At 46.9% G+C, this 27547-nt stretch overlaps 2 protein-coding genes across 2 annotated transcripts in view; one reads left to right on the forward strand and one right to left on the reverse strand.

The window, feature by feature from the left end:
• The window catches only part of C17H17orf67 (chromosome 17 C17orf67 homolog), a 32040-nt gene extending 31902 nt beyond the window's left edge, over nt 1-138 (reverse strand). The window contains exon 1 of the mRNA XM_051825485.2: nt 1-138. The gene's annotated coding sequence lies outside the window, so the exon portion shown is untranslated.
• On the forward strand, nt 39-26194 carry DGKE (diacylglycerol kinase epsilon). Its single transcript, XM_002719278.5, has 11 exons — nt 39-502; nt 6535-6694; nt 8060-8179; nt 11126-11269; nt 11534-11691; nt 12559-12610; nt 17363-17476; nt 19047-19118; nt 22293-22420; nt 22631-22742; nt 23088-26194. The coding sequence occupies exons 1-11, from the start codon at nt 39-41 to the stop codon at nt 23265-23267; spliced, it is 1704 nt and encodes a 567-aa protein (XP_002719324.1). The 3' UTR covers nt 23268-26194.
• The last annotated feature ends 1353 nt before the right edge of the window (nt 26195-27547 follow it).

Raw genomic sequence — 27547 nt, forward strand, 5'->3', positions numbered from 1 at the left:
CTGTCTCTTTCGCGAGTGGACCCGTCCTCGGAGAGAAGATGGAAGGGGAGCGGCGGCCGGCGCCGGGCCCGCCCGCCAAGGGCCTGTTCGCGGACGGCCAGCTGGTCCTGTGGACGCTGTGCTCCGTGCTGCTGCCCGTGGCCGTCACCCTGTGGTGCAGCCGCCAGCGCTCGCGGCGGCAGCTGCACCGCAGGGACATCTTCCGCAAGAGCCAACACGGCTGGCGCGACACCGACCTGTTCGGCCAGCCCACCTACTGCTGCGTGTGCGCGCAGCACATCCTGCGGGGCGCCTTCTGCGACTGCTGCGGGCTGCGCGTGGACGAGGCCTGCCTCCGGAAGGCCGACAGGCGCTTCGCGTGCAAGGAGATCGTGCTCAAGAGTGACGCCGGGGCGCCCGACGCCATGCCGCACCACTGGATCCGGGGCAACGTGCCCCTGTGCAGTGCCTGTGCGCTCTGCAGGCGCCAGTGCGGCACGCAGCCCAAGCTCTGTGATTACAGGTAGGGCCCCTGCCCGGGGAGGCGCGGTGGGAGGCGGACCTGCGTGCAGCGGGTGTGGATCCTTGCAGATGGCCTACACTGCGCGCTTTGCCAGCATGCCCGGTATCGTGCCAGCGCGGTGGCACCGCAGCCGTTTGCCGAGATGAAGCGCCTATCTAGACGCCACTCCTTGGCCCCCCAGCCTTGGTGGAGCGCCAAGCTTGGCCCTGACTCCTGCCGGGAAGCCTCGGGGTGCTGCCTGCTTCCTGGCCACTGCATGATGCTGTGTGCTGGGCTGTCATTGGTGGTCTCCCGGCTTTGCATAAGGCAAAACGAAGCGCAGGGAGGGTTGGCTTTTACGCCCTTCCTCCGCACGACTGTTTGGGCCTCGGTGCCCTGCAGAGAGCGCACAGGGTGAAAACAAGAGTCCCTGCCAGGCAGCCCTTTGGGCACCTCGCGCTTGTTGCCCTAGTAAAATACACTCAAAAAGAACAGGGCTCTTCCGAAGTGACCTTGATTGAGCCAAGAATGTTTTAATGGCTTTGGCACACGCAGTAGGCAACGCATTTGTGTTCTTGAATATTGTCTGAGACAGAGGATGCCTTGGGCTCCTGTTGGAGGTGGGTGGGAGGGGACGCTGCTTCTCTGATCATCTGTGCTGGCTCCCTGCACCCTGGGGAAGGTTGAAGGTAAAGGGGACCAGCTCGAGACCTCTGACCTCTGACCCCTGGGGCAGCACTGGGAGTGCTCACACCTCGCCTTCTCTGAACCTGGGGTCTGGACATCTTCATTGTAACGGGTTTTATTTCCGACGCGTAGAAAGGCACATAAGCACGTTTAAGAACTGAAAGAGAAAGCAGGCACTAGAAAGGAAGCTTCTTACAGGGGAGAAAATAGTTTTTTATGTAACATGAGCACTTTTATGTCAATATCTGTTCTTAAATCTTATTTTAATTTTACACATCAGATGTAGGCAGTAAATTTTCAAAATCTTGTGTTAGACAGCTACAGAGTTTTATACCATTCTTATGTGATGTCTTTAGGATTTAGAGTGTTCTGTTTTCCCTCTTTACTGGGAAGAGCCACTACCAGTGACCTTCTGTGCATTTCATAATGAATTGACCACTGTTGCATTTCATAATGAATCGACCACTGTTACATTTCCTTCCCTTTTCTGTATTCATGCAGAATTAGATAAAGATGGCTTCTGTAAATATCTGAACCGTATTTCAGATACTCCAGGATGGATAACCCCAGCACTTCTGGTCCCCCTCCAGGATGAGCTCCCTAAAACTGCACAGCTGACCAAGTCCCCGCTTCCCTTCACAGCCTTGACATTGCTGCCTGTGACAGCACCCCAGTCTGATAGCATCAGCTCCCCGGTGCTCACCACCGTGCACCTGCACCGCTCGGCCTCTGCCCTTCCCGGCTGAGCTACCACCACCTACACTGAGCTTTGTGAACCAGCCACACTTGGCTGCCTGCAGTTTTCTGCAAACATCACAGCTTGTCTCAGGGCCCCTCTTTTTCCCTTTTCTTGCTGACCAGCTTCTGGGCATCCTCAAAGATGCTTCCGTGTCCTCTCCCCCAGGGTCCCTCGCCTGACCTCCTCGCTTCCCTCTAGCACGCGTGGTGAGATCATATCCTGTGCCTCAGGGCTTCTCAAAGGAAGAACCCTTAGATCCGATCTGTTAGAAACGCAAGTTCTAGGGCTGCCAGATGCAGCAAATAAAAAGTGTCTGTCGTATTTGGGATGGACGTACACCAAAAATTTGTGGTGTTTACTTGAAATCCGGATGTTGACTGGGCGTTCTGTGTGTCTCTGGCCACCCCAACCCCACCGCAGACCCCACTGCACCAGAAGTGTGGACGGGGATCAGCAGTCTTTGTTTCAGCAGACTCTGCGTGTTGTTCTAGAGTTTGGAGAACCATGCCTGTGATTTTGTACCGTTTAAAACCTGAGCCTCTGTCCTGAACCTGTGTCCTCCTCCCGCTGAGAACGGCGACTGTTGGAGATGATCCGTCTCCTTAGCCTGTCCTTGCGGGTTATCCGGCGGCCTGTTCCCAGCAGGCTGCACTAACCGCCCACGGTGGTCATGGTCTCTTGGTGCCCAGGAGGAAAGAGCACAGTGCCCTGAAGAGCTACCTGTGAACTGATTATGTTAGTGGATGGGGAGAGGCAGGTTACAGTCTGTTGTAGCTTTCTCTCGGAGTAAGGCTTTCTGCAGGAGAGACAAATCGCTGTGTGGAAGCTTTGCCAGGACGTGCCCGTCTGGGTCTTGGCCAGCCCTGGGGAGGGCTTCTCCCACCGCTGCATCCCTCTGCATCCCGTTCCCAGGGAAGCCTGGGAGCTCAGAGCCACGGGTTAGCACTTCAAAGGGCAGGAATGACCACAGAGCCCGAGGGCCTGGCGACCTCGGCAGAATACACCATAAACACCCCTTGGTCATTAGCGTGTTTCACTGGCATCTTCTCCCTCCATCCCCTCCTTCCTTCCCCTCATCTCTCTTCTGACTGCGATTGGGAGTTGGGTTCTGTTTTATAGTTTCGTTATAGTCATTCAATAAGCTTTGGTTCGTGTACTGTTCTGCCGCTGGGGAAGCAGCCATGCGACTGATAAAACCTTTTCTTCGTTTCACCCCTGCAAGGCATGCACCTGCTGAGGAGTCAGAGGAAGCTGACTCTGAGAAGGCAGCTCTAGAACGGCCGCTGTAGTCTCTGCCTCCAGCTTAAATGCTGTGTTTTTGTATCCCGTTGATATGTGTTCCTTCATTTCACAAATCACCTGCAACAAGGCCTCTAAATAAACTTCAAAGCAAAAGATAGGTCTGTATCTGAGAAAAATAAGCTTATGTTTATTAAGAAGTTAATTTAAGAGAATTAATATGGTAGGCAAGAGGTTGATATGTTGATATGTTCGGTAAATGGAAGTGCAGCAGGAGCCGGCGCTGTGGTGTAGCAGGTAAAGCTGCCGCCTGCAGTGCCAGCATCACATATGGGCACCGATTCAAGACCCAGCTGCTCCCCTTCCAATCCAGCTCTCTTCTATAGCCTGGGAAAGCAGTGGAGGATGGCCCAAATCCTAGGGCCCCTGAACCCGCGTGGGAGACCTGGAGGAGGCTCCTGGCTTCAGATTGGTGCAGCTCAGCCTTTGCAGCCACCTGGGGAGTGAACCAGTGAATGGAAGATCTCTCTCTCTCCCTCCCTATCCCCCCCTCCCCCCCCCCCCCGCCTTTTCTTCTCTGTGTAACTCTGACTTTCAAGTAAAATGAATGAATCTTTAAAAAAAAAAAAAGTGCAGGCAGGTGTTGACGCCTGGTGAAAGATGAACCTAGGACGTTCGTGAATTCACTAAGGAAGGCAGGAAGGGTTTCCTCAGAGGCTCAGAGGCCTCCAGGAGGAAGCAGGCCGGCGTTGTGGCACAGTAGGTTAAGCCTCCACCCGCGGCGCCAGCATCACGTATGGATACCAGTTCTAGTCCCGGCTGCTCCTCTTCTGAGGTTCTAGTTTGACTGATCCGGCTCTCTGCTATGGCCTGGGAAGGCAGTGAAAGATGGCCCAAGTGCTTGGCCCCTGCACCCGCGTGGGAGACCCAGAAGAAGCTCCTGGCTCCTGGCTTCGGATCAGCTCAGCTCTGGCCGTTGTGGCCATATGGGGAGTGAACCAGCAGTTGGAAGACCTTTTTCACTATCTCTCCCTTTCTCTGTCTGTAACTCTACCTCTCAAATAAAAATAAATAAACAAATAAACAAGAAGAAGACCTTTGCTATCGAGTCATCAAGGAAAAATCTTTAAGTACAAATCAGCACCGTTAATGGGCACCGCCTGTGATGAACTGTGCTGGTCCCAGGCACATAGGATAGACATGGAGTTCTGCAGGGCAAGGCTGGCTCCCACAGCACTAACCTCTGCGGTTGGCAGAGAATCTCATTTTTGTGTTGGGGCCGTTCATCCCATCTCTAATTTAAAGATAACCTGTCCAAATGTTTCAAAAGGCAGAATAGGGGTTTAAGTAAATTTAGTATATCCATATGATGTAGTATTATACATTTACAAATCATGGCTTTAAAAAAGATTTAGTGGCATATGGAAATATTCATGGTACAATGTGGGAAGAAAAGCAGTATCTAAATATATATATATCATATTCCTAACCTGAAAAACATAGCTCTATAAAACTGAGAAGAGCTAGATTATAAAGTTAAGAATATCTCTGACTACTTTGGAAATTTATATTCATTAAATAAAAGTTAAAAAAAAAAGAATATCTCTGACTGGTTTTTACTCTGTGCCTTTCAGTATTTCTAAACTCTAAAGCATAGGCTAGCGTGTTCTTAGTATGGTTTTTTTTTTTTTTTTTTTTTTTTTTTTTTTTTTTTTTTTTTTTTTTTTGACAGGCAGAGTGGACAGTGAGAGAGAGAGACAGAGAGAAAGGTCTTCCTTTGCCGTTGGTTCACCCTCCAATGGCCGCCGCGGCCGGCGCGCTGCGGCCGGCGCACCGCGCTGATCCGATGGCAGGAGCCAGGAGTCAGGTGCTTTTCCTGGTCTCCCATGGGGTGCAGGGCCCAAGCACCTGGGCCATCCTCCACTGCACTCCCTGGCCACAGCAGAGGGCTGGCCTGGAAGAGGGGCAACCGGGACAGAATAGTATGGTTTTAAAAATACGTGCAAGGTGTTGGTGCTGTGGCGTAGCAAGTAAAGCTGCCACCTACAGTACTGGCATCCTATATGGGTGCTAATTTGAGTCCCAGCTGCTCCGCTTCCGATCCAGCTCCCTGCTATGGCCTAGGAAAGTAGTAGAAGACGGCCCAAGTCCCTGGGCCCTTGCACCTCTCTCTTTCTCTTTCTCTGCCTCTGCTTCTCTGTAACTCTGCCTTTCAAATAAATAAATAAATCTTGAAAAAAATACATGCAAGTAGTCTGTGAATACATTCTGGTTTTTAGGAACTCACAGTACAAGCACTAATGCATAATGTTCTTCCTATCCCTCGGTCCTGGTCCTGCGAGTCTTCCCAGAGGAAGCCATTAGGAAATAATTCAGTGGTCATTCTTTGAGGTTACTTTCAATAATAAGCTGTTGTTTTGAAGTTAATGATGGGCCAGTGGGTGGGGGAATTAGACACGGGCTGCATAGCCAGTTTCTCAAGCTTAGTTTGCAAGCAAGCGTCACCTGTTATTGTGCGAGTTACTTTACAGTTTTCTTTTTAACCAGTAATTCTTTTTAAGGGTAAGTAGGACTCCTGAGTAAGCAGCAGAAATTGCTCAACAAATCTGAACAACCAGAGGTGGGGGGAAAACCTCTTAAAATAGAAGGGTCCTGAGGTGACTGCCAGGTGAAGGAGAGTTTGTCCCCTTTCTTCATCTAATTACAGCCATTCTTTTCTGCTGCCCTGCCTTTGTCCCCTCAGATCAGCCTTGTCGGTGAGTGGATTAAATGCTTAGCAGATTAGTGGCAGAGCCCCAGGCCCTTGCCAGCCTGTTTGACACTTTAGATCCAAACTTGGAGCAAAGCAAACATATACATTATTTTTTGTTACCTGTCTCTCCCCCACCCCCAATGGGCTATTTCACTTTATACAAACCAGGAGACTTGATGCTGGGCCCCCGAAACTCTCCAAGGGCCAGGGCAGTGGGGATGTTTAAGCAGCAGGGAGTTGAGGCCTCCAGAACCTGTTTTGGCCAAAACAGGACTGATTGGTTGACCCTTTGTTCTGGGTCAGCTTTGGTTTCTGTGGTACTTACCATGTGACAGATTTCAACAGAAATTGTTAAAGTATGTATTCATTTTCAGAGTAATGGTAATATAAATAATGCATTTATATGCAAATAAAGGAAAATGCAGTGAGAAGGTTCTGTACACCCTGTCTACCATTTGGTGTAAGGGACCCTAGCTTTTGGTGTGTGTGAGGGGTGGGGTCCTGGAACCAGTCCCCTGAGGATACCAAGGGATGACTCTATGTTGTTTTTTTTTCCCTGACAAGAATGATTGGTTTGTGGATCAGTAAAATTGCACTTGAAAATTAGCAAATGCTTCTGTTGCTTCCTTTCCTCAGGTGCATTTGGTGTCAGAAAACAGTACACGATGAATGCATGAAAACCAGCTTGAAGAGCGAAGAGTGTGATTTTGGAGAATTCCGAAACCTCATCATCCCACCCAGCTACTTGGCTGCCATTAGTCAGATGCGAAAGGACAAGAGAAAAGATTATGAAGTGGTAACTACAGTTTACTTACGTGCTTGATTCCTAAAAACAATTGTTTAAGTCAGGGCATAAGACAGTTCAGGCTGTGTATGTGGGAAGAGTTAGGGCCAAGAATAAAATAAGCGTAATAAAAATGTCAAGGCCAAGCTCAGGGGAAGTACAAAGTCATCCTGGTAAGCCATAAATCCTGCCTGTTCCCAGTGATGTGGCACAGATTTCAACTCCTGGGTTCTTTCATGTCTGGAGCAAAGCAGGAAGCGTCACACCAGTGGTTCTAACTGCATCCAAACCCTTGGAGAAATTTTTTTTTTAAATAGATTCATGAGCCCACTCCTAAAACCACATCGAATGTCGTAGATTTAGGAAACCTACATATATACATATGTATTATTTTAAGGTCCTCAGATGATTCTGACAAACAGCTAGATTTGGGATTCTTAATCATTGTCAGTCAAAAGAAAACATGGATTTTCCTCTGACCTTGTTCTAAAAACAATTGTTCCGTTTAGAACTTTACATAGGATCCCTTGAAGTAAGTTCACATTGCACGTTAGATGCTACCGCAAGTTATGTTGAAGTTAAAGTGCAATGTGTATGTATATGTGTGAAAAGCAGCATGGATACAGCTCCCCGTCTTTATGTTGCTCTTGAGTACTAACTATAAAAAAGGACAGACTTAAGTCCTACTTGAATATTCCAACACATTTATTTTGTTTTAAAATTCAGCTTTACCTTGTTGAAGCTCAGATTTTATATCTTAACCATCAAGCCTCCACATTGTGATACAGATGGGTGATTTTTCACTGTACAAGCCCCTTCCTGAATTCACTCTGAGATCACTAAGTAAAGCTATGGCATAGCTTCCTCAGTGGTTCTGTCCGCAAGGAGAAGGCAGTGTGGCAGCGTACGTCCAGCGAAAGAAGGTCAAGGTGAGGGAGGGAGAACGGTCGGTGTCCATTCCGCGAGAGGCTGGAGGAACATGGAATGTATTGGCAAGCAGAGGAGACTGGTCAAAGATGCAGCTTGCTGGGTTTGAGCACAGCAGTGATGAGCAGGGAACAACCATTCCTAGTTGACTTGGGAAACAAAATCAGTATAGGCTGCCTTATTAGTGAGTCCCCTCTTAATGCATCAGAGCATATGCAGGATGACATATAGAACAGAAGATGGTCAGAGATTAAGCAGAAGCTTCAACTAAGCTCTGTGGTCCCCTTCCCGGCTTAGACTTCTTCCATTTTCACATTGTTTGGACAGCACCAGTATGGTTTGAATTTCAGCAAATTACAGCACCATTGTTATCAAGGTGTGAAAAGTAGGTGCCTGCCATCTTTGAGATGTTAAACCTTTTCACTCTGGTTATCATTTTTTTTTTTTAAGCTAGCTTCTAAGCTTGGAAAGCAGTGGACCCCATTAATAATCCTAGCCAACTCTCGAAGTGGAACTAACATGGGAGAAGAACTGTTGGGAGAATTTAGGATCCTGTTAAATCCAGTCCAGGTAAGTAGAAAGCTTTCCTTTATTAATCTTGCATTATCCCTAAAATGTCGTGAATAATGCCTTTGATCATAGGAATGAATAATAATGACAGAAGAGTGACACCACTCACATATGAGGAGGAACAGGAGTCCTTGAGTAGCAATAGACAGTGGTACATCCACTTTGACAGTTTTGTTACTGTAAGATTTATTTGTTAGGCTGGTGTTGTAACATGCCCAGTAAAGCCATTCCCTACAATGCAAGCATCACATATGGGAGCCAGTTCATGTCCTGGCTGCTCCACTTCCTATCCAGCTTCCCTGCTAATGGGAAAAGCAGCAAAAGATAGCCAAAGTGTCTGGGCTCCTGCCCAGATGAAGCTCCTGACTCCTGGCTTCAGCCTGGCCTAGCCCTGGCCTTGCAGCCATTTGGGAAGTGAACCAGTGGATGGAATCTCTCTCTCTCTCTCTCTCTCTCTCTCTCTCTCTCTGTGTGTGTGTGTGTGTGTGTGTGTGTGTGTCCCTTTTTCTCTGTAACTGCATTTCCAAAAATTTGAAATGGAGGGAGGGCGCATGGTCAGCGCTGTGCCACAGTAGGCTAAGCCTCTGTCTGTGTTGCCAGAATCCCATATGGCCATGGTTTGAGTCGAGTCCCAGCTGTTCCTCTTATTCAGCTCTATGCTCATGGCCTGGGAAAGCAGTAAAAAAATGCCCCAAGTGCTTAGTCCTCTGCACGCACATGGGAGACCTGGAGGAAGCTCCTGGCTTCAGATCAGCCCAGCTCTGGCCATTGCAGCCATTTGGGGAGGCACTGGTAGAATGGGAGGCCTTTCGCTCTATCTTTTCCTCTCTCTTTCTGTAACTCTACCTCTCAAATAAATAAATAAAATCTTTAAAAAAGAAATTTGAAATCAAGAGCCTGAAACTCCATCTGGGTCTTCCACATGGGTGGCAAGAGCCCAAGCACTTGGGCCATCTTCTGTTGCTTTCTCAGGTGCTTCAGAAGGGGGATGGATCAGAAGTGGAGCAGCTGGGCCTCCAACCAGCATTCATAGGGGAGGCAGGTGGCAGCTTGACCTGCTGTGTCGTGATGCCAGCCCCTTGGCAATTTCTTAAAAAGTTAAATTTGCCGAGCAATCCCACTTGTAAGAATCTGCACAAAGGAAGTGAAAACATGCATCCCACAAAGACTTGCTTGCAAGTCCTCATGGCAGCATGATTCATGATGGCCAAAGAACAGAAGCAGGTGGACTGTCCCATCATTTGGTGAGCAGATAAACAAAACTACCATGTATCCGTACAATGGGATACCACTGAGTGAGGAAAAGGAATGACTGACCCACTGACACGTTACAGTGAGTGAGCTGTGAAGAACCCAGACACAAGGGTTCTCTCATTTATGCAACCTGCCCAGAAAAGGCAGATCCCCGGGGGCCGTAGGTTGGGGTTGCCTGAGGCTAGGAATGGGGACTGCAGATGGGCAAGGAGGAACCTTACTGAAGCGGTTAAGAGTTCTGACCTGGGTTGTGGTGGTGGTCGCACAACTAGCAGTCATTGCCTTGTTCTCTGTAAGTGAGTGAATTTCATGGTATGTAAATTATACCTGGTTTTAAAACAAGGGGAAAAAAGAACCTTGACATTAACATTGAGGGTACAGGCTAGCAACTTGTGGACAACTAAACCCATTGTGCAACCATCAGACAGGTAGTAAATTTTTTCCTTCTTTTCAGTTTTTATACTTTCTTTCTGTTTTTATACTTTCATTATTACATTACTTAGGGAAAATTACAAAAATTAAAAAAAAGAGCAGATCACCTACATTTTCCCCACACAACGCATGTTCTCATTTGTTCGTGTCGCTTGCACAGTCTCTGCATCTATGTACTAATAATGCTGTCATAATCTAGATACAAATTTGCATTGCTTTATTAATGGTATATTTTCCCTGTTTCAACATAGTCTTCATAATTACGTGTTTAATGACTAGGAGAGTTCATTGAATGGATGTATCATAATTTATCCAGTCACTTGCTGTTGGAGGTAGAGAGTGTCCCCAAGGTTGTAATATGATAATTAACGCAACAGTGACTATCTTTCTCTTCAGGACATTTTTGTATTTTGAAATATTTTACTAGGGCCGGCGCCACGGCTCACTAGGCTAATCCTCCACCTTGCGGCGCCGGCACACTGGGTTCTAGTCCCGGTCAGGGCACCAGATTCTGTCCTGGTTGCCCCTCTTCCAGGCCAGCTCTCTGCTGTGGCCAGGGAGTGCAGTGGAGGATGGCCCAAGTGCTTGGGCCCTGCACCCCATGGGAGACCAGGAGAAGCACCTGGCTCCTGCTTTCGGATCAGCGCGGTGCGCCGGCCGCAGCGCGCCGGCCGCGGCGGCCATTGGAGGGTGAACCAACGGCAAAGGAAGACCTTTCTCTCTGTTTCTCTCTCTCACTGTCCACTCTGCCTGTTAAAAAAAAAAAAGAAAAAAAAAAAAGAAATATTTTCCTAGGAGCATTTACAGGATTGGTGACCTCAAGCTTCCTTGCATTTTTGTATCATTTCTTGGATATTGCGGAATTGTTGTCTAACATGCTGTGTAATTTGTATTAACTTGAACTAGTGATTTTTTTAAACAAAAAGTATAAAATATGAAACACTGGTTAGAGGTGAATTCAGCCCTTGTGGAGGAGGAGACAGTGGGGTATAGTGGCTAGACCGTGAGTCTGGATTTGAATTGTGGCACTTGGCAAGTGATTTGCCTTCCTGGTCAGCACAAGGAGGCCCACTCCCGCCATGTAGGGTGGGTGTGAGGAGGAGCCCCACTGAGGACAAGTGCAGGAGGCACACGCCTGGCTTGTTGTTAAAGATACTCACGCGGTAACTGGTACCTTCTTCAGCCATGTCTAGTCATCTACTCACGGAAGGAGAACCAGGTTAGATAAAAATAATTCTCTCCTTGATCTTTCCTTTCTAGGTTTTTGATGTGACTAAAACGCCCCCTCTCAAGGCTCTGCAGCTCTGCACCCTCCTTCCCTGTAACTCAGCTCGGGTGCTTGTCTGTGGAGGGGACGGGACCGTGGGCTGGGTGCTGGACACTGTTGATGAAATGAAGATCAAGGTACAGAGGCACTGGTCACAGAGCACTGCTGAGATAAGTGACACTGGGGGCGGCGGGCGGTTTGTTACCACACAGGTGACTGTTAGAAGACACTGCCAGTTACAGGCAGCTAGGAATAAATTATTACCATTAAGCACTTTACTCAGCCTATAGCTGCGATTTTTTTATCCTTGTTGGTTTGGGCTTTAAATTTTACAAAATACCATTACCCTACAAGTGCTCTGAAGAGGAAACTCTAGAACAAATGTATGTTCCATGTTCCAGGGACAAGAAAAATACATTCCACAAGTTGCGGTGTTGCCTCTGGGAACAGGCAACGACCTGTCCAATACGCTGGGCTGGGGTACAGGCTATGCTGGCGAAATCCCAGTGGCACAAGTCTTAAGAAACGTAATGGAGGCAGATGGCATTAAACTCGATCGGTGAGTGACTCTGAGCCCGAAGGAAGACATCTTGAGCTTTGGGAACATCATGTGGTGTATAAATGAAGACGTGTGTAGTTAAATGTAATTTAAATGTAAAAGGCCATTTTAGTCGTACTTACACGCGGTACTTCAGAAAGTTCATGGAAAATGGGAATTAAGAGTAAGTTTATTTTGGCACAAAGATTGTGAAATCCATGCAGAGTTTTTCATGATATGCATTTCCCATGAAATTTTGAAGATCCCATGTATGCATGGATTTTAAAGATTTTGGGGGGCTGGTGCTGTGGCACAGCGGGTTAAAGCCCCAGCCTACAGTTCCAGCATCCCATATGGGTACTAGTTCGAGTCCCGGCTGCTCCACTTCCAATTCAGCTCTCTGCTATGGCCTGGGAAAGCAGTAGAAGATGGCCCAACTCCTTGGCCTTCTGTACCCACATGGGAGACCCAGAAGAGGCTCCTGGCTCCTGGCTTTGGATCAGCTCAGCTCTGGCCGTTGCAATCATTTGGGGAGTGAACCAGCGGAATGAAGGACCTCTGTCTCTCTCTCTCTGAGTCTACCTCTCTCTGTAACTCTGTCTTTCAAAATAAATCTTTTTAAAAAAATATATTTTTTGCATGAAAGCAAACTTATATTTTGATTCCATTTTCCATAAAAGTTTTAAAGTACCCTCATACATGAGTACTGCTGTTTCATTATTATGTAGGCCAGATACATAGGCCATGCTGAGAACTCAGGACATTTGCACGCTCACTTAGATACGACTACTATTTTACTAGAAAAACGTTATCTAGTAGACAGCCAGAATTCAGTTATTTTGGTAAAAGGTACTGACTTTTTCTCTTTTTTAACTTTTATATTTTTAGGTGGAAAGTTCAAGTAACAAATAAAGGATACTACAACCTAAGAAAGCCCAAGGTATGTCCCAGTGCTTCATTGTGAGTAGTTGGAGCGAGCACATGGGGTGCACAGCTGTGGCCTTCCGTGGGGGACACCGAGCTCTGGGCTTCTCTGAGGTTGGTTACAGAGCAGAAAAGGCAAGGCCCAGCGCTGCTCTGTGGGGCTGGGCTGGAGAACAGAGGGGAGGCTGCAGGGACATGGCGTCCAGTCTGTCTCTGGGTGAAACTGTGTAGATAGCAGGGGAGGGAGCCAAGGACTTTGTGGGGAGAAGCGGAAGAGAGACAGTATACAGTTGGCAAATAGCAAGTAACACACACAGAAAGCAGACCTGTTTCTTTAAAAGCTCCTCTGGAGATACTGTGGAAATAGCTTGGGATAGAAGCTGGCACTAGGGTAGAAACCAGGGGAATCTTAGGATACAGGTAATCAAGCACTTTTGAGAGGTAGAACTCATCAAGACTTGACAATCTGTTGGTGTAAAGGGAAGAGAGAAGAAACACAGGTTATTACTAGGTTTCTAGTTAATAACAATCGCGGGTATGGAAATGGAGATAAGAAAAACAGATTTCAGGTTTGGCTAGGAAGAAAATGAGTTAGATTTGGGGGATCTCAACCCAGAAAACCCTGGAACATTGACACAGATTCTGGAAGTTGAGGCTTATTTGTCAGGAACAAGGATACCTAGAGCTGCAGATTGAGGAATCCGGGCAGGGCTGGAAAGGAAGGTAAACCCAGGGGGCACGGTTGCCTGCGCTGGGGCTGCTGGAAGCCGCCAAAGTGTAAGAAGAAGATTGGGAACGCAGCAGTGGAAGCCCTGAGGGTAAAGCCGAGCCATTGAGAACAGCGTGCGGAGCAGAAGTGGAAAGTGGGGCTCCTGCATAGCTGGCAGCCACTGAGCCGGAGCTGCGGTTCTGGTGTGGCTGTCTACATGCTGAACACGTGGGAGCAGGAGCCGGCCATTGAGGCTAAGAACTACATCTTAAAAACAGATATATTTAGGGGACACGCTGATAAAGAGGGGACTCGTGTAGGGAGTCAGAGAAGGCAGTTCTAGAAGGTGGGCGATAAGCAGCAGATGATGCCGACGTGAAGCCAGGGTGCTCAGGCCTTTGTGGCTGGCTTCATCCTGGCACAACCCTGCCTGTTAGGAGTCTCGGGGGAGTAAAACCAGCAGGTAGAAGATCTCATTCTGACTCTTTCCAATAAAATAAGTACATTTCTTTTAAAGATAGTAAGTACTTAAAATTGGAAGATCATGAAATAACAGTTGGAGGTGGGTGTTTAGCCTAGACATGGAGACACCCGTCTTAAGAAGCCAGTGTCCCACCTCATATCTGGTTCCTAGCTGCGGGCAGCTTCCTGCTAATACAGGCCCTGAGAGGCAGCAGGTGATGACTGAGAACTGGAGTCCCTGCCGCCCCCGTAGGAGACCCAGATGCAAATCCCAGTTTCTGGTTTCAGCCTGGCCCAGTCCCAGCCATTATGAGCACTTGGAGAAAGAACCAGTGGACGTGAATGCTCTCTCTCCCTCCCCCCACCCTCCCCATATAAATAGAGAAGGTGTTGAGAGATTTTCTAAAATGCATCCTGTGTGTAAAAGTATTCATTTATCATAGTACCTGAAATACCAGCATTAAAGATACATTTCTCTTTCTGGTAATAGCCAGCCTAGCAGGTGTAAGGTGATACTTCATTGTGATTAGTGCTATGTGGAGCATTCTTTCATATACCTGTTGCCAATTTGTGTTTTGAGAAGTGTCCAAGACCTTTGCTCATTTTTAATAGTATTATTTTCTTACAAGAGAATAGTGTGGATTCCTTGTTTCTTGGGTAATGCAAATATTTTCTCCCAACTGGGTGATTTTCTTGCTCTGTTAACTGTCTCTTGGCTGTGCAGAAGCTTGCTAGTTTGATGTGATCCCATTTACCTATTTTTGTTTTCAATGCCTTTGCTTTGGGGAGCATTTCCAAGAAATCACTCTTGCCAGTGTCATGGAGCTTTTGCCCCGTTTTCTTTGAGTAGTTTTATAGTCTGTTCTTAACATTTAAGTCTTCCATAAATTGTTGGTTGATTCCGTGTAAGGAGTGGAATGAGGAGCCGTTTCCATTCCTCTGCATGTGACATCCAGTCTCCCAAACACCATTCATTGAAGAAACTGTCCTTTCCCTGTTGTGTGTTCTGGGCTCCTGTCTTGAAAGTCAGTTGACCATAAATGGGTGGGTTTACTTCTGGGCTCTCTACTCTGTTTGTCTTGGCTGATGATGATAAGTTGGTGAGAATGCAGAGAAAGGGGAACTCTCATATGCTGTTGGTGGGAGTGTAAAGTAATACAACCATTTTGGAAAACAGGATGGAACTGCCTCAGAAAAACTAAAACTAGAACTTACTGTGTGATCCACTGATTCCATTTCTGAGTATTTACCCAAAGGAATTGAAATCAGCATGTCATAGAGATACTGGCACTCCCAAGGTCATTACAGCAAGTAACCAAGATGCAGAATCAGCCTAAGGTCATCAACGGGTGAATGGATTTTTTTTTTTTTTAATTTGGTACATATACCCAATAGAACCCTGTTTAGCCTTTTCTTTTTGAAGGGCGGTGGGGATCCTATCATTTGAAACAACATGGATGAACCTAGAGGACATCATGTTAAGTAGGCCTGGCAAAGGGAGACGGGCGGCATGTGATCTCACGAATGTGTGACATCTGAAAGAGGTGAATTCATCAGAAGTAGAGTAGAATGGCAGACACCAGGGTGGATGGACAAGGAGAGACATTGCTCAGCAGTCAGACGGGAGAGTGAGCTCAGGTGTTCTGTCACACAGCACGGCGACCACAGTTAAGAATGTTTCAAAATTGCTAAAAGAGAGGGTTCTAAATGTTCTCATCATAAAGAAATGGTAGAGTTGAGGATGATGGACATGAAAAAAAATGTTTTTCTCATCCATACCAGAATATACTGCTCAATAATAAAAAGGAGATAACTTTTAAAATACTTATCAGAGGTCACTCTTCCAAAGAAGGACTTGGGCAAAATTTTGTGCCAGTTAGGTGATTCAAATAAGAAGGCATACTCTCTCCACCCATTTGCTATCAGAAACAAGATAGGCCACTAAGAAAAGTTATGCTGGGGCCAGTGTTGTGGCATAATGGGTAAAGTTGGCCCCTGCAATACCAGCATCCCATATGGGTGCCAGTTTGAGTCCCACTTGCCCCACTTCCAATCCTGAGAATGCAGCAGAGGATGTCCAAAGTCCTTGGGCCCCTGCACTCACATGGGAAACCTGGAGGAAGCTCCTGGCTCCTGGCTTTGGCCCAGTCCAGCCCCAGCCACTGTGGCCATTTGGGGAGTGAACTAGTGAATGGAAGATCTCTCTCTCTCCTTCTCTCTCTCTCTCTTTCTCTTTCTTTTTCTTTCCTTCTCTCTATAAGTCTGCCTTTCAAATGAATAAATATTGTTAAAAGAAAGTTATGCCACCATTAATAGGGTGTACTCATCTCTGTGGAAGAAATTTCAAACATACACAGCAAGAGAGAACCTCATTCTTTCCAGGGGTGGGAACATGTGGTCCAAAGGCCATATAAAGCCCTCAGAATCATTTGATGTGTCCCTGCCCAAAGCACCTGCAGGCAGGACGCAAAATTCAATAAATCTGTAGCAGGCCAGTTTTTAAGTTGATAATTTTGTATGGTGTTATAAGTATCCAAGTGACCCCTGGTACGTTGAGATGCTTATTCTGTGCCAGACGCCGTCCTGGGTGTGGGAGCTTCGGCGGTGCAGGTCTTGCCCTCATAGAGCTCGTGTTACTCACCTTTAGTTCCAGAATTTCTAGGAAATAGACAAGAGGAATTTTAGTAAAAAATAAAGTCAAATTGATGTAAAGGTTTTCAGTTAAATTAATGTACTTTTTAGTTAAGATGTTTAAAGTGTTTTTTTTTTAAGAATTGAGATTTTAATTATATTTTGGCAGTGAAGGGACAGATTTAGTGACTCATAGATCCATGAGAGACAAATGCAGAAAGGAGGAAGAAAATAAGCAACTGAATTTCAACTTCGCCATAAAAGGGACTAAGAGCATCTTTGACATGGAGAACAAAAGATACACTGAGTAAAGGCAGAATTTTTAGATGGCAGGAAAACACGTGAGAATTCATACCTGATGATATCGCTTGTTCCAGCAAAGCAAAATCACATGAGTGTAGCAAAGGCAAGGGGCTGATGATGAGAGACTTCAGAGTTGTACTTTTCCAGATAAGCTCCTGTGGGTTATTGAAAGGAATCGCCCCATGATGGATTGGAAATAGCAAGCTGTAACAGAGAGAATTGTAACTGCAAGGCTCTCACCAGCAGTGCCCAGCAGCCTGGAAACAGCCAAAAAAGGGCACGTGGAGCAGATGAACAGTTCAGGCTGATACGGGCGAGGAGAAGGCCAGAGACAAGGTGTCCAGGCTGGATTGGAGGGCCAACAGGAGCAGAGAACCCAGTGGATACGATCCAGGGGAGCAGCCTCACACCCAGAGCGGGGCCGCTGCGGAGGGGCAGGTCTGGGACTCCGCAGGCCAGACAGGCGTGGCCAGGGCGGGTCCTGTCCCTAATGGGCAGCCTTGAACTCACGCTTCTTCCTGCTGGCTTCTCTGAACACTGTCAAAGTACAGGAGAAAAGTGTTCAGTTTCCAGAAAGAGCAGAAAGGGTCAGATTTGTGTGGTTCAGGGTGGGACAGCGTGGACAAAAGCTCATCTGTTGCTCATCCTCCCTGTTTTGCGCAGGAGTTCACAATGAACAACTATTTTTCTATCGGACCTGACGCCCTCATGGCCCTCAATTTTCATGCTCACCGTGAGAAGGCACCATCCCTGTTTTCTAGCAGAATTCTTAATAAGGTGTGTTGGATAAAATAACATTTGCTGCTTATCACTGAAGGTACAGTAAAATCAATAGTTCACTATATTTAACACTCTTAGATGCGGGTTGAACTAGCTTATGGACTCACTTACCTGCTCTGTTTGTGTAAGACTGTCAAATTGGATTTTTAAATCTTAGAGCTGTCCAAATTTTACGGTATGTGATAGCTTATCTTAAATGGTGGTGAAAGTGGGAAAGAAATGTTAGACAGAAAAAATTGTTGGTAAAGTTGTTAATGAAAAATTAGATTCCACTGGCCTGGGAAAGCCCCAGGAGGCAGTCAAGGCACGGAGAGGAGCAATTCATTTCTACAGCTTTTAGCCACAGCCATCTCCAGGGCTGATGGAAGTTTTGTTCTATAGTTTTTTAAATGACTTTTGGCGACTGAGCAGTAGAATGTGAAACGTAATATAAAACAGTATTCCTGTTTCTGTTTACAAATATCTCAAATTTTAAAATTGCCTAGCAATTAAGACCTCCTCATCCCACATTGGCGTCCCTGGATTTGATGCCTGTCTCTATCTCCTGATTCCTTCAAACTGGCTTCCTTCTATGCAAACCCTGGGAGGCTCAAGTAATTGGGTTCTTCCCACCCACCGGGAAGACCTGGATTGAGCTCCCAGCTTCCAGGTTCTGCCTGGCCCAGCCCAGCCCCAGCACTTGCAGGCATTTGGAGAGTGAACCAGTGGATAGAAGTTCTGTGTCTTTAAAAAATTTTTTCAGCCGGCACTGCAGCTCACTTTGTTAATCATCCACCTGTGGCGCCCCACCCAGCACCCCAGGTTCTAGTCCTGGTTGGGGCGCCGGATTCTGTCCCGGTTGCTCCTCTTCCAGTCCAGCTCTCTGCTGTGGCCTGAGGAAGGCAGTGGAGGATGGCCCAAGTGCTTGGGCCCTGCACCCACATGGGAGACCAGGAAGGGGCGCCTGGCTCCTGGCTTTGGATCAGCAGCCATTTTGGGGGTGAACCAACGGAAGGAAGACCTTTCTCTCTGTCTCTCTCTCACTGTCTAACTCTGCCTGTCAAAAAAAAAAAAAAAAAAAAAATTCTTAAAAGTAGTTCCCTTTGTTAATATAGTTACTAAGGCTATTAGTAATGTTAATGTTACTATTTATACAACTCAGCGTCTCAGTGTAAAGCAGTGGCTTCTACGGTCCCCTGCTAGAAGAGAGGGATGGTTAATGTCACTTGTTGTACCACAGGTCAGCTAGAACTGTTCAACCCTTAAGAGCACAATAGAATAAAGCATCACATTTTAACAGTGCCCGAGTTGCCTGCGATATGTGAGAGACATTTTACACTGTATTTTACCCGGGCCCCTTCCCTGCTGTCCCACGTGAGTTCCAGCTTAAGAGGTGTTGGGTGGAGCAAGAGGTCCCATTCCCGAAGCATCCCTTTGGGGCCCTTTCTCCGGAGGCCTCAGAATCCAGTCCAGGCTAAGAAAGCGCGATCCAACCGTCAGATCAGACAGCTTGGGCCCACTGTGTTTTTCTTCATGTCTGCAGGGTTTGTTAGGTTGTTCTAACATGATTTTTGCCCATTTTTCATAGGCTGTTTACTTATTCTATGGGACCAAAGATTGTTTAGTGCAAGAATGTAAAGATTTGAACAAAAAAGTTGAGGTAAGCTACTAATGCCTTCTCTAAAGTTTAAGATGGTATCTTGCTTAATCATAAGACTCTTTTGTTTAACAGAAATTCTCAGCTTCCTATTAGTGTCTTTTGGTAACGTATGTGAGGTATTTGTATGCCAGGCGCTTTGCTGTACACAGTAACCTCAGTCCTCACCATGACCTTCTAAGGCAGGGAGTATTACGTTTCCAGTACAGAGACGGAAGAACTGCACACATTCACGCAGTACCTGCATAATCAGGATTGGGGCCGAGTCTTAGACACTCCAGAGTCTATGTGCTATGCTGAACGATAACACACTTGTGGAGTTCTCAGATTCAGTGCCTGATACATCATAAATGCGCAGAGGCAGTTTACATGCAAGTTTAATTCAGTTTACTTTTGTGAGATCTTTCTCGTACATACTAAATCAGTAAGATAGAATACTGATGATTGATGTTGCTACAGTATCCCTAACATCATTATATGGCAATGTCTTTGTATGTATATATTCCTTACTTCCAGAAAAATCTGTAAAGGTTAATAGCAACCACAGATAGTAATAGAGAAGTGGATGTCGTGTTAAAGCTTGGAATGCCAGCATCCTATGTTGGACTGCCTGTTTGAGTCTCAGCACTTGCACTTCCAACCAGCTTCCTGCAAATGCATCCTGGGAGATGGGCTCCTGCCACCCACATGGGAGGCCTGGATAGAGTTTCAGTTTCAGGCTTTGGCCTGGCCCAGGCCTGGCTGTTGTGGGCATTGAGGAGCGAACCAGCAAGTGGAAGTTCATTTGTATACATTTGCTCTCTGTCTTGCTCTCTGCTTCTCTCTATGTGTCACTCTGCCTTTCAGGTGGATGAAAAGTGTATTTTTATATTTATGTTTTTAAAAGATTGATTGACTTATTTATTTATTTGAAAGGCAGAGCAACAGAGAGCAAAGGAGAGACAGAGAGAAAGATCATCCATCAGCTGATTCACTCCCTAAATGGCTGCAATAGTCAGGGCTGGGCCAGGCTGAAGTCAGGAGCCTGGAACTCCAGCTGGGTCTCCCACATGGGTTACAGGGGCCCACCTACTTGGCCTATCTTCCACTGCCTTCCCAGGTGCATTAGCAGGGAGCTGGATCAGAAGTGGAGCAGCCAAGACTTGATCCGGCACTCTGATATGGGATGCCAGCATCACAAGCAATGGATTAAACCACTGTGCCGGTGTCTGCCCTAAATAAACAAACACTTTTTTTAAAAAATATTTTAATACAGAGAAACCTAGAGCTAGTACAATATAGTCAAAAGACAAGAGATGATGCATAGCTTGGGAGAAAAGAGTGGGAAAAGAAAATGAGCATGGCCCAAGGAGCTGATTATCCATTAGCCAAGGAAAGCTGCTGCCAACAGGAATAGCAAGAGTTTGCATTTAAAAAGCGTCATTGCTGCTTTATCATATTTCCTTTTCCTTGGCTTGGATAGTATTGGTAGAGTGAAGCACATAAGGCAGCACCTTATTTTATTGTCTGATTTTTAATTCCTTTGAGGTCACCCACAAAGTGCAGGGCACTGGCATAGGTCCTGGAGATCCAGTGACAGATCCCTGTCCTAAGGCAGGGGCAGGGAACATCCGGTCTGTGGGCTGAGGAAGGCCACAAAGTCACGTGGTCTGGCCCTGCCAAGGCAGCCATGGGCAGGACTCGAAATCCAGTACATCAAAGTTTTGAAAGATTTGTTTATTTGGAAGGCAGAGTTACAGCAAGAGAGTGGGAGAGACAGAGACAGATCTTCCATCCACTCATTCATTCCCCCAAATGGCCGCAACAGCCAGGCTGAAGCCAGGAGCTTCATCCGGGTCTCTCACATGGGTGGTGGAAGCCCAAGTGTGTTCTGCTGCTTTCCCAGGCACATTAGCAGGGAGCTGGATCAAAAGTGGAGCAACTGGGACTCAAACTGGCTCCCATATGGGATGCCGACATCTCTGGTGGCTGCTTAACCCACTGTACCACAATGCTGGCCCCTGGGTAATAATTTTGTATGGCCTACAAATGATGTTATAAATATCCAAATGGTCTTTGGCAGAGGAAAGCTTCCTCACCCCTGCTCCAAGGTTCCAGTCTCAGGAGAAGAAAGGTACTTACCTTGCAGTAAGACAACATGGGAAGGGACATGCTCAGGTCTTCTGGGAATCAGCAAGGGCCAGGCATGACCCAAGGACGACAGGGACCGTCTAGGGAAAGTGACAAGCTGAAACCTGAAAATTCAGAGTGAACTCAGTGAAGAGTGTCCCAGGCTGAGATCAGCACATGCCGAGGGCCCAGAGGTGTGTGGTGGAATGGGGCATGTTTGAGTCCGAGCTGGAGCCCAGGAACAGGAAGGAAAGAGGCAAGTCCTGAGGCTGGGGAAATGCACAGGGCCTAAGTCCCAGCAGGACCTGTTGGCCTGTTGTGGCACTTGGATCCCATCGTGAGCACAGAGCCACGCCACTGAAGGGCCTCGAGGGAAGAGTGACACCGGGGGCAGACAAGCCAACTCGAGAGGAATGATGGAAAAAGAGAGCTAAAGGATCAATTGCTTTTAGCAAATTAATTGGATAAGGAGGATGACGGCAACAAAGCGAGACAACGCCCAGGTTTCCAGGGAAGCAGGCAGGGAGGGCGGGACAGACTGGCACAGTTGTGGCACATGGCGCCCTCAGTGCAAGCGTCGTGTAGGCTGTTGGACACCTGGGCCTGGCCCAGCTTCCGTCTGCGGATTTAGCAGTTAATGGTGCGGAAGTGGCTAGGGTTGCCCTCCAGGGTCTGCAGCAGAGGAGGAGCTGGATACGTAGCTGGGAGGAAGCTGTGGGCACAAGGCAGGAAGCAGGGCTGGCAGCAGTGACTGAGCAGTGATGTCCCAAGACGCAGGGTCGGTGGCCCCCGGAGAGCCGAGGGCCGGGCTGAGTCAGGTGCACTGGGACAGTGAGCTGGAGAGGGCCCGAAGAAATCTTGGACTTTAGCAGAAAGGATGTCTTGTCCTCAGTGACCTGGACAAGTACATTGGCCCTGAAAAGCGGGAGCCGCCAGGCCCTCACGTGCGGGAGGTCTCCCCCTCAGCAGGCTCTGTGGCCTCGTATCTGCACGCACGGTCGGAAACTCCAGGGGCGCTGTGGGGAGTGGCGTGCCTTGTAGTAACTAACTGCTTGCCTTTCTTTAAAGCTAGAGCTGGATGGTGAGCGAGTAGAGCTGCCAGATTTGGAGGGCATCATAGTTCTGAACATCGGCTACTGGGGCGGTGGCTGCAGGCTGTGGGAAGGCATGGGCGATGAGACCTACCCGCTAGCCAGGTGCGTGCGTCGCTGTCTGTCCCCTCTGTCACTGATTGCACGAAGCACTGTGTTGTTCTCAAAGTAATATTCTTCCCTCAAATTTTCCTTTTTTATGTGTACCTCATTAATACTAAGTTGACAGCCCACCTGGTTAAAAAGTAACTGCCCCAACCTGGCTGATTTTCCTGCTGTGCATCAGAGACTTCTAATTCCTTCTCCCAATTTTAGGCATGATGATGGTTTACTGGAAGTGGTTGGAGTATACGGGTCTTTCCACTGTGCCCAGATTCAAGTGAAACTGGCGAACCCGTTCCGAATAGGACAAGCACACACAGTGAGGGTGAGTGACACAGGGCGGGGCCACCGGTCCGTGGAAGCAGGTGTTCACGCCGTAACGGCTCTGGATAGCGGCTCACAGCCCATACTGTTGGTCACCCTACATCAGGGGCTCGAGTAGGATGGGGAAGAAGAGACAAGACACCTGACCCTCAATGCAGCTGAAAAAAATCACATGGCCCCTGAAAAAGAATCCCTTACACCATCTGCCAATAAAGATATATTCACGTTAATTTTCTAAAAATGAGATACAGGAGGGTGAAGGGGCTGCGGGTGGTCCTTGGGAGAAGCGCCTTCCTGAACGCTGTTGGGACTGACGCTTGTCTGACTGTTTGTTCCCTAACATCAGCTGATCTTGAAGTGCTCCATGATGCCGATGCAAGTAGACGGGGAGCCGTGGGCCCAGGGGCCCTGCACCGTTACCATAACTCACAAGACCCACGCCCTGATGTTGTATTTCTCTGGAGAGCAGACGGACGACGACATCTCCAGTACTTCTGACCAAGAGGACATGAAGGAAACCGACTAGACGGAAGCGGAAATGCAAACCTCGCCTCACCCCCTCCCAGACAAGCAGCTGCAGGCTCATCCAGGAGCAGACGGATGCGCTCTGTCGGTCTTGCAGTCTCGATGGCACTAGGAGTGGAACAGGTGTACATTTGTGTGGCTAGCACCCCGGAAACGGCCAGACTTCCTGTTATTTACAAACGCCTGTTCTTCTTTTCCAGTGAAATACTTAAATCATATAGCACTGACTTTTAAAAGTCACAGAAAGTGGCACAGAGGTGGTCTGTTGTTCATGGCTGTGTGTCTGGAGAGTGAGCCTGGCTCAAAAGGGTTCCGGGTCTCAGTCCTTACTCTTGAGCCGCACGCTTGCTAGACACAGGATGTGCGTGGAAACCTCGTCTCCTCTTCATGTTAACAAATGGACGCCACAACGTTGTACACTCCCCTTGCTTTTGTGAATGGACCTGGTCATTGTCACACTGGCTTGGTTAATGCTTGCCTGCAGCCCAAACCAAATGATTGGTACATACTGATTTTCAGGAAACCCCAAGAGGAGAAAAAAACAGTACTTTTAAGTCATAATTCAAATTGTAGGATTATTTTCAGAGCCCCCAGATGTTGCTTAATTAACTCTGTTAATGACCAGGCTGAACTGCAATTCAGGGTCTGTTTTCTAGGCCCAGTATGTCCAAGAGAGAACAAGACAGATGGATTGGTAAAAGTAAGGTCCAGAGCACTTGGGATTGAAAGACACGGCTTCTGAGCCGGGAGGTTCACCAGCTTCTCTTTTGACGAAGAGACCGTGTCAACATGTGTTTTTATATGTACTGAAAAGGAACTGACCTGATGCATTGCTCAAAGAATGTCCAAGGCTGACCAACAGCTTAAAGATTCAGTGTTCGTGCAGTGCCTTGAAATACAGCCGTCTTTGCTATCTGAAGCACTCCACCGAGCCTCCCTCTGGGAAGGCAAGTGTACAGACCTCTGCTAAAGTGTTTGTATCATATTTATTTTAAAATGAGATCTATATTTTTAACTTATTTATTATTTATCTTCTGACACCTGTGTTTAGTGTTTACACTGTGGATCTTTATTTAATGAGTTCAGTTGATCACATTGGTTCTGCTAGACACAATCGATAGAAATTCAGCCTACTGACTAATTAAAATCCTAAGTGAATTCGCCTGGCAGATGTATTACCTTGTTATTCTGATTCTTCAGAAATAGTCTTTAGTGTCTGGGGAGGTGGGGGAGTCGTGAAAGCACTGGTAAATTCTGTGGAAAACTCAAAGATTTTGCTGCATGCTTTTTGCCAAAAGCTGTTGAAAGGCTGGTTTCATGATTACCCATAGAGGGCGCTCTTCTGTTTTTATCCAGCCTGCCCTTAACGCCCCGTGGCTAAGCAGGCTCAGTGGGCTCCGAGCCCGGTGTTCTGAGACAGGTGGCCCGTTGTGGGCTTGGTGGTCCTCCGTGGCTTTAATCTCTGCAGGATTAGAACATGTCCTCCCACACGCCGTTGTCTTCCTTCCGGGGCCTGTTCGCAGTCATTGTCTGTGAGTGGCCACAAACTCGCACCTGAGTCACTTCTGGTTCGGACCGTGTTTTGAAGCAACGACTTAGTCGGTAAGGGATGATCAGTTCATTCCATAACATGCTTTTATCTGGCTAAATTAGCAGCTTCAAATCTCCACGGGTGATGCCAGACACTCACCTTGAAAGGCCGTGCGCACTGCTGTGTTTCCAGCTTTTTCTCGCACTTTCAGGAGCTCGCCGTGGTGTGGCGATGGCAGCGTTTTGTAGATTGTCCTTTAGGGGCTGATCATGTTCTGAGTGTAGTGAAGTTTATTCTTTCATTCATGATCAGAATTGTTACAGATCCCGTGTTTTATAAATACACTGTTAAGCTCACTTTGCTGCAGGTTATATTTTACATATAATTTGTAGTGCTAACTATAGTAGAAGCAAAGTACCTAGTGAATTTGGGATGTCAGAGTTTAAAATAACAATGTCGAAGTTTTTTAGTTGCTAAAAATGACCATAATGTTACACTGGATTTAGGACAGGTTTATGTACAGTGCCCTCATTTATTTAAACAAATCTTTACCCTTCATGACGTGTTTTTTGCTGCCTTTTTCACACATGCAGAATTAATTTTTACTTAGGAAAGTTGTTTCAGAATACCGTATCATAAAACATGTCATTATCTTGTCTTAGCAAAATTCACTTACTTTTTAAGGCACGTCTACCCAGCATTTCAAATAAATGTATAGGCTTGTGCCTTGTTTAAATAAATACAATTTGTGAGAGACTTCGTGTTTGCAAGTTAGGTATTAAGATCATAATTGTTTATATTACCAGGGATTCTACACTTGAGAAAATAATTTACCATAAAATTTTTCTCCTCTTTCATTTAAATTTGTTCTACTAAAAAAACTACATTCTCAGGAAGAAAAAGATAACTATAATAATGCCATATATGTGTCCAGCTTTCTCTCATCTTGTACTTTGCTAACACATTCCTAATGCCTCGTAAACTTAGTGGCTTAAATACTGAATACCTGGCAGCTCTCATAGATCCTATAATAGATGAGGATAATTTTCAGTGATAGAAATAAAATCGACTTGTGTATTAAAATACGAGTTGCCTAGTGGTAAGAGTACATGATATAAGTGTGTTCTAGGTTTTCTGCAACAACTAGCTGTGATCCCTTAATGTAGCTAATGTTCATAAAAGTTTTATAGTCAAAATTATTTATTTTTATTTTTTTAGTGTATATAAAAATGTGTAGTGTCTGCTTTTTGAAATACATTTGCCTCCTTAGAGTTGTAAACCCTACTGTGACTCAGAAGTTGTAAAGATGTTTTTGTGCTATAAAAGTGAATACTACCAGCATGTCAAAGGAAGATTAACTTGCATTTGTAATATGAAATAAAATTCTATTTCATGTATATTTTGGAATCAGTGGTGCGCTGATGTGGGACTCAAACTGGCAGCCTTATGGGAGGCCGGCACTGCAGGCGGCAGCTTTACCCTCTACTCTGCAACGCCAGCCCCTCTATCAGTAATTTTAACCTTCCTCATGAAAATAATTCCAGGTGAGTATAGTTTTATCAGTGAATGCTATCAAACATTTGAGAAAGATATAATACCAGTTTTATACAAGTTTTTGCAGAAAATAAAGGAGGAAAGAACAGTTTCCAATTTATCTTTATGAAGACAACGTGACTATGATGGCAAAACCTGAGAAAGGCAAGAAAACGAGAGACCCCCCCACCCCTCATGAGCAGCTGAAGCCGCCCTTAACCAAAGAGCAGCAAATCCAATCCAGCAGTGCAGGAATGGTGACACACCGGGACCAGGGGTTATTCCAGGAATGCACGGTTGGTTTGATGTTCTACCTGCTTATTCATCACATTATCCAAATATGGAAAGAGAAACAGGGTCATTGTTGCTTAGAAAATGGCTTGATTAAATACGCAAGAGTACCCCAAGTGAAAAATGATCATAGCAGTTAGGGAAGAGTAACAACTCTGTCAGGACTCTTCACACTTAGGGTTAAGAGTAGGCTCATGGTGTGGGAGGTGGACACCATGGTCTTTCCCACACTGGAGCATCTGAGGTCAGGAGGCCTCCATCCCGGGCCCTTCCCCATCTCTGGACAGTGGACGTCCTCTGTCACTTAGACTTCCCAGGCCGTCCTTCAAACAGGAGCGAGAACCGATGACCTTCCCACGGGGCTGGGAACTCGAAGCTGGATGCTAGAGCCACAGCCACAGTCTGAATTTCAATTCCATGAGGGTGGCACTGGTGGGAATAAAAGGCAGATTGTATCTGCAGGCAAAGGAAGTTTATCACTGCTCTCCCAAGCTCCAACACAGTGGGAATCTGCCTAACACTGCCAGCCATGGGCTAGTCTGGGCCACATACTCCTTTGTGACCAACGGGGTCACTTTTGGCTTGAGGACATTGTTCTACTGGGTTCCTGATCATCGCACAGCCTCCAGCCCAGGGGCAGTCCCTGGCCCTCTGGAAGCCCGTGGCAAGGGCTAATATGCGTGGTGCCCATTCCTGCCGACGTCAGTGTGTTTTGCGTGTGCTTCATTTGTGCCCATGGTATCTCTGCTACAAAGGTATTCCTGGGCTCTGAGTTTCATCTGTGAAGGCGCCACACTTCTGGCAGGAACTGGCCTCTCACCACGTCACCCCTGCGTAAGGCAGGCCTGTGGCCGACTCCCATGCCCTCCTTCAGCACTTGGTCTGTTTTATGGCAAGTGTCCATAAACACTGCATATGGGGCCATT

This window comes from Oryctolagus cuniculus, chromosome 17, assembly GCF_964237555.1.
Source record: "Oryctolagus cuniculus chromosome 17, mOryCun1.1, whole genome shotgun sequence".
In the NCBI taxonomy this organism is placed as follows: Eukaryota; Metazoa; Chordata; class Mammalia; order Lagomorpha; family Leporidae; genus Oryctolagus; species Oryctolagus cuniculus.

Coding starts and splice junctions, on each gene's coding strand:
- DGKE (XM_002719278.5), top strand. CDS start 39: ATGGAAGGGGAGCGGCGGCCGGCGCCGGGCCCGCCCGCCAAGGGCCTG. Junction 17,477..19,046: donor CTAGCAGAATTCTTAATAAG/GTGTGTTGGATA, acceptor CATTTTTCATAG/GCTGTTTACTTATTCTATGG. Junction 22,421..22,630: donor GAGACCTACCCGCTAGCCAG/GTGCGTGCGTCG, acceptor TCCCAATTTTAG/GCATGATGATGGTTTACTGG.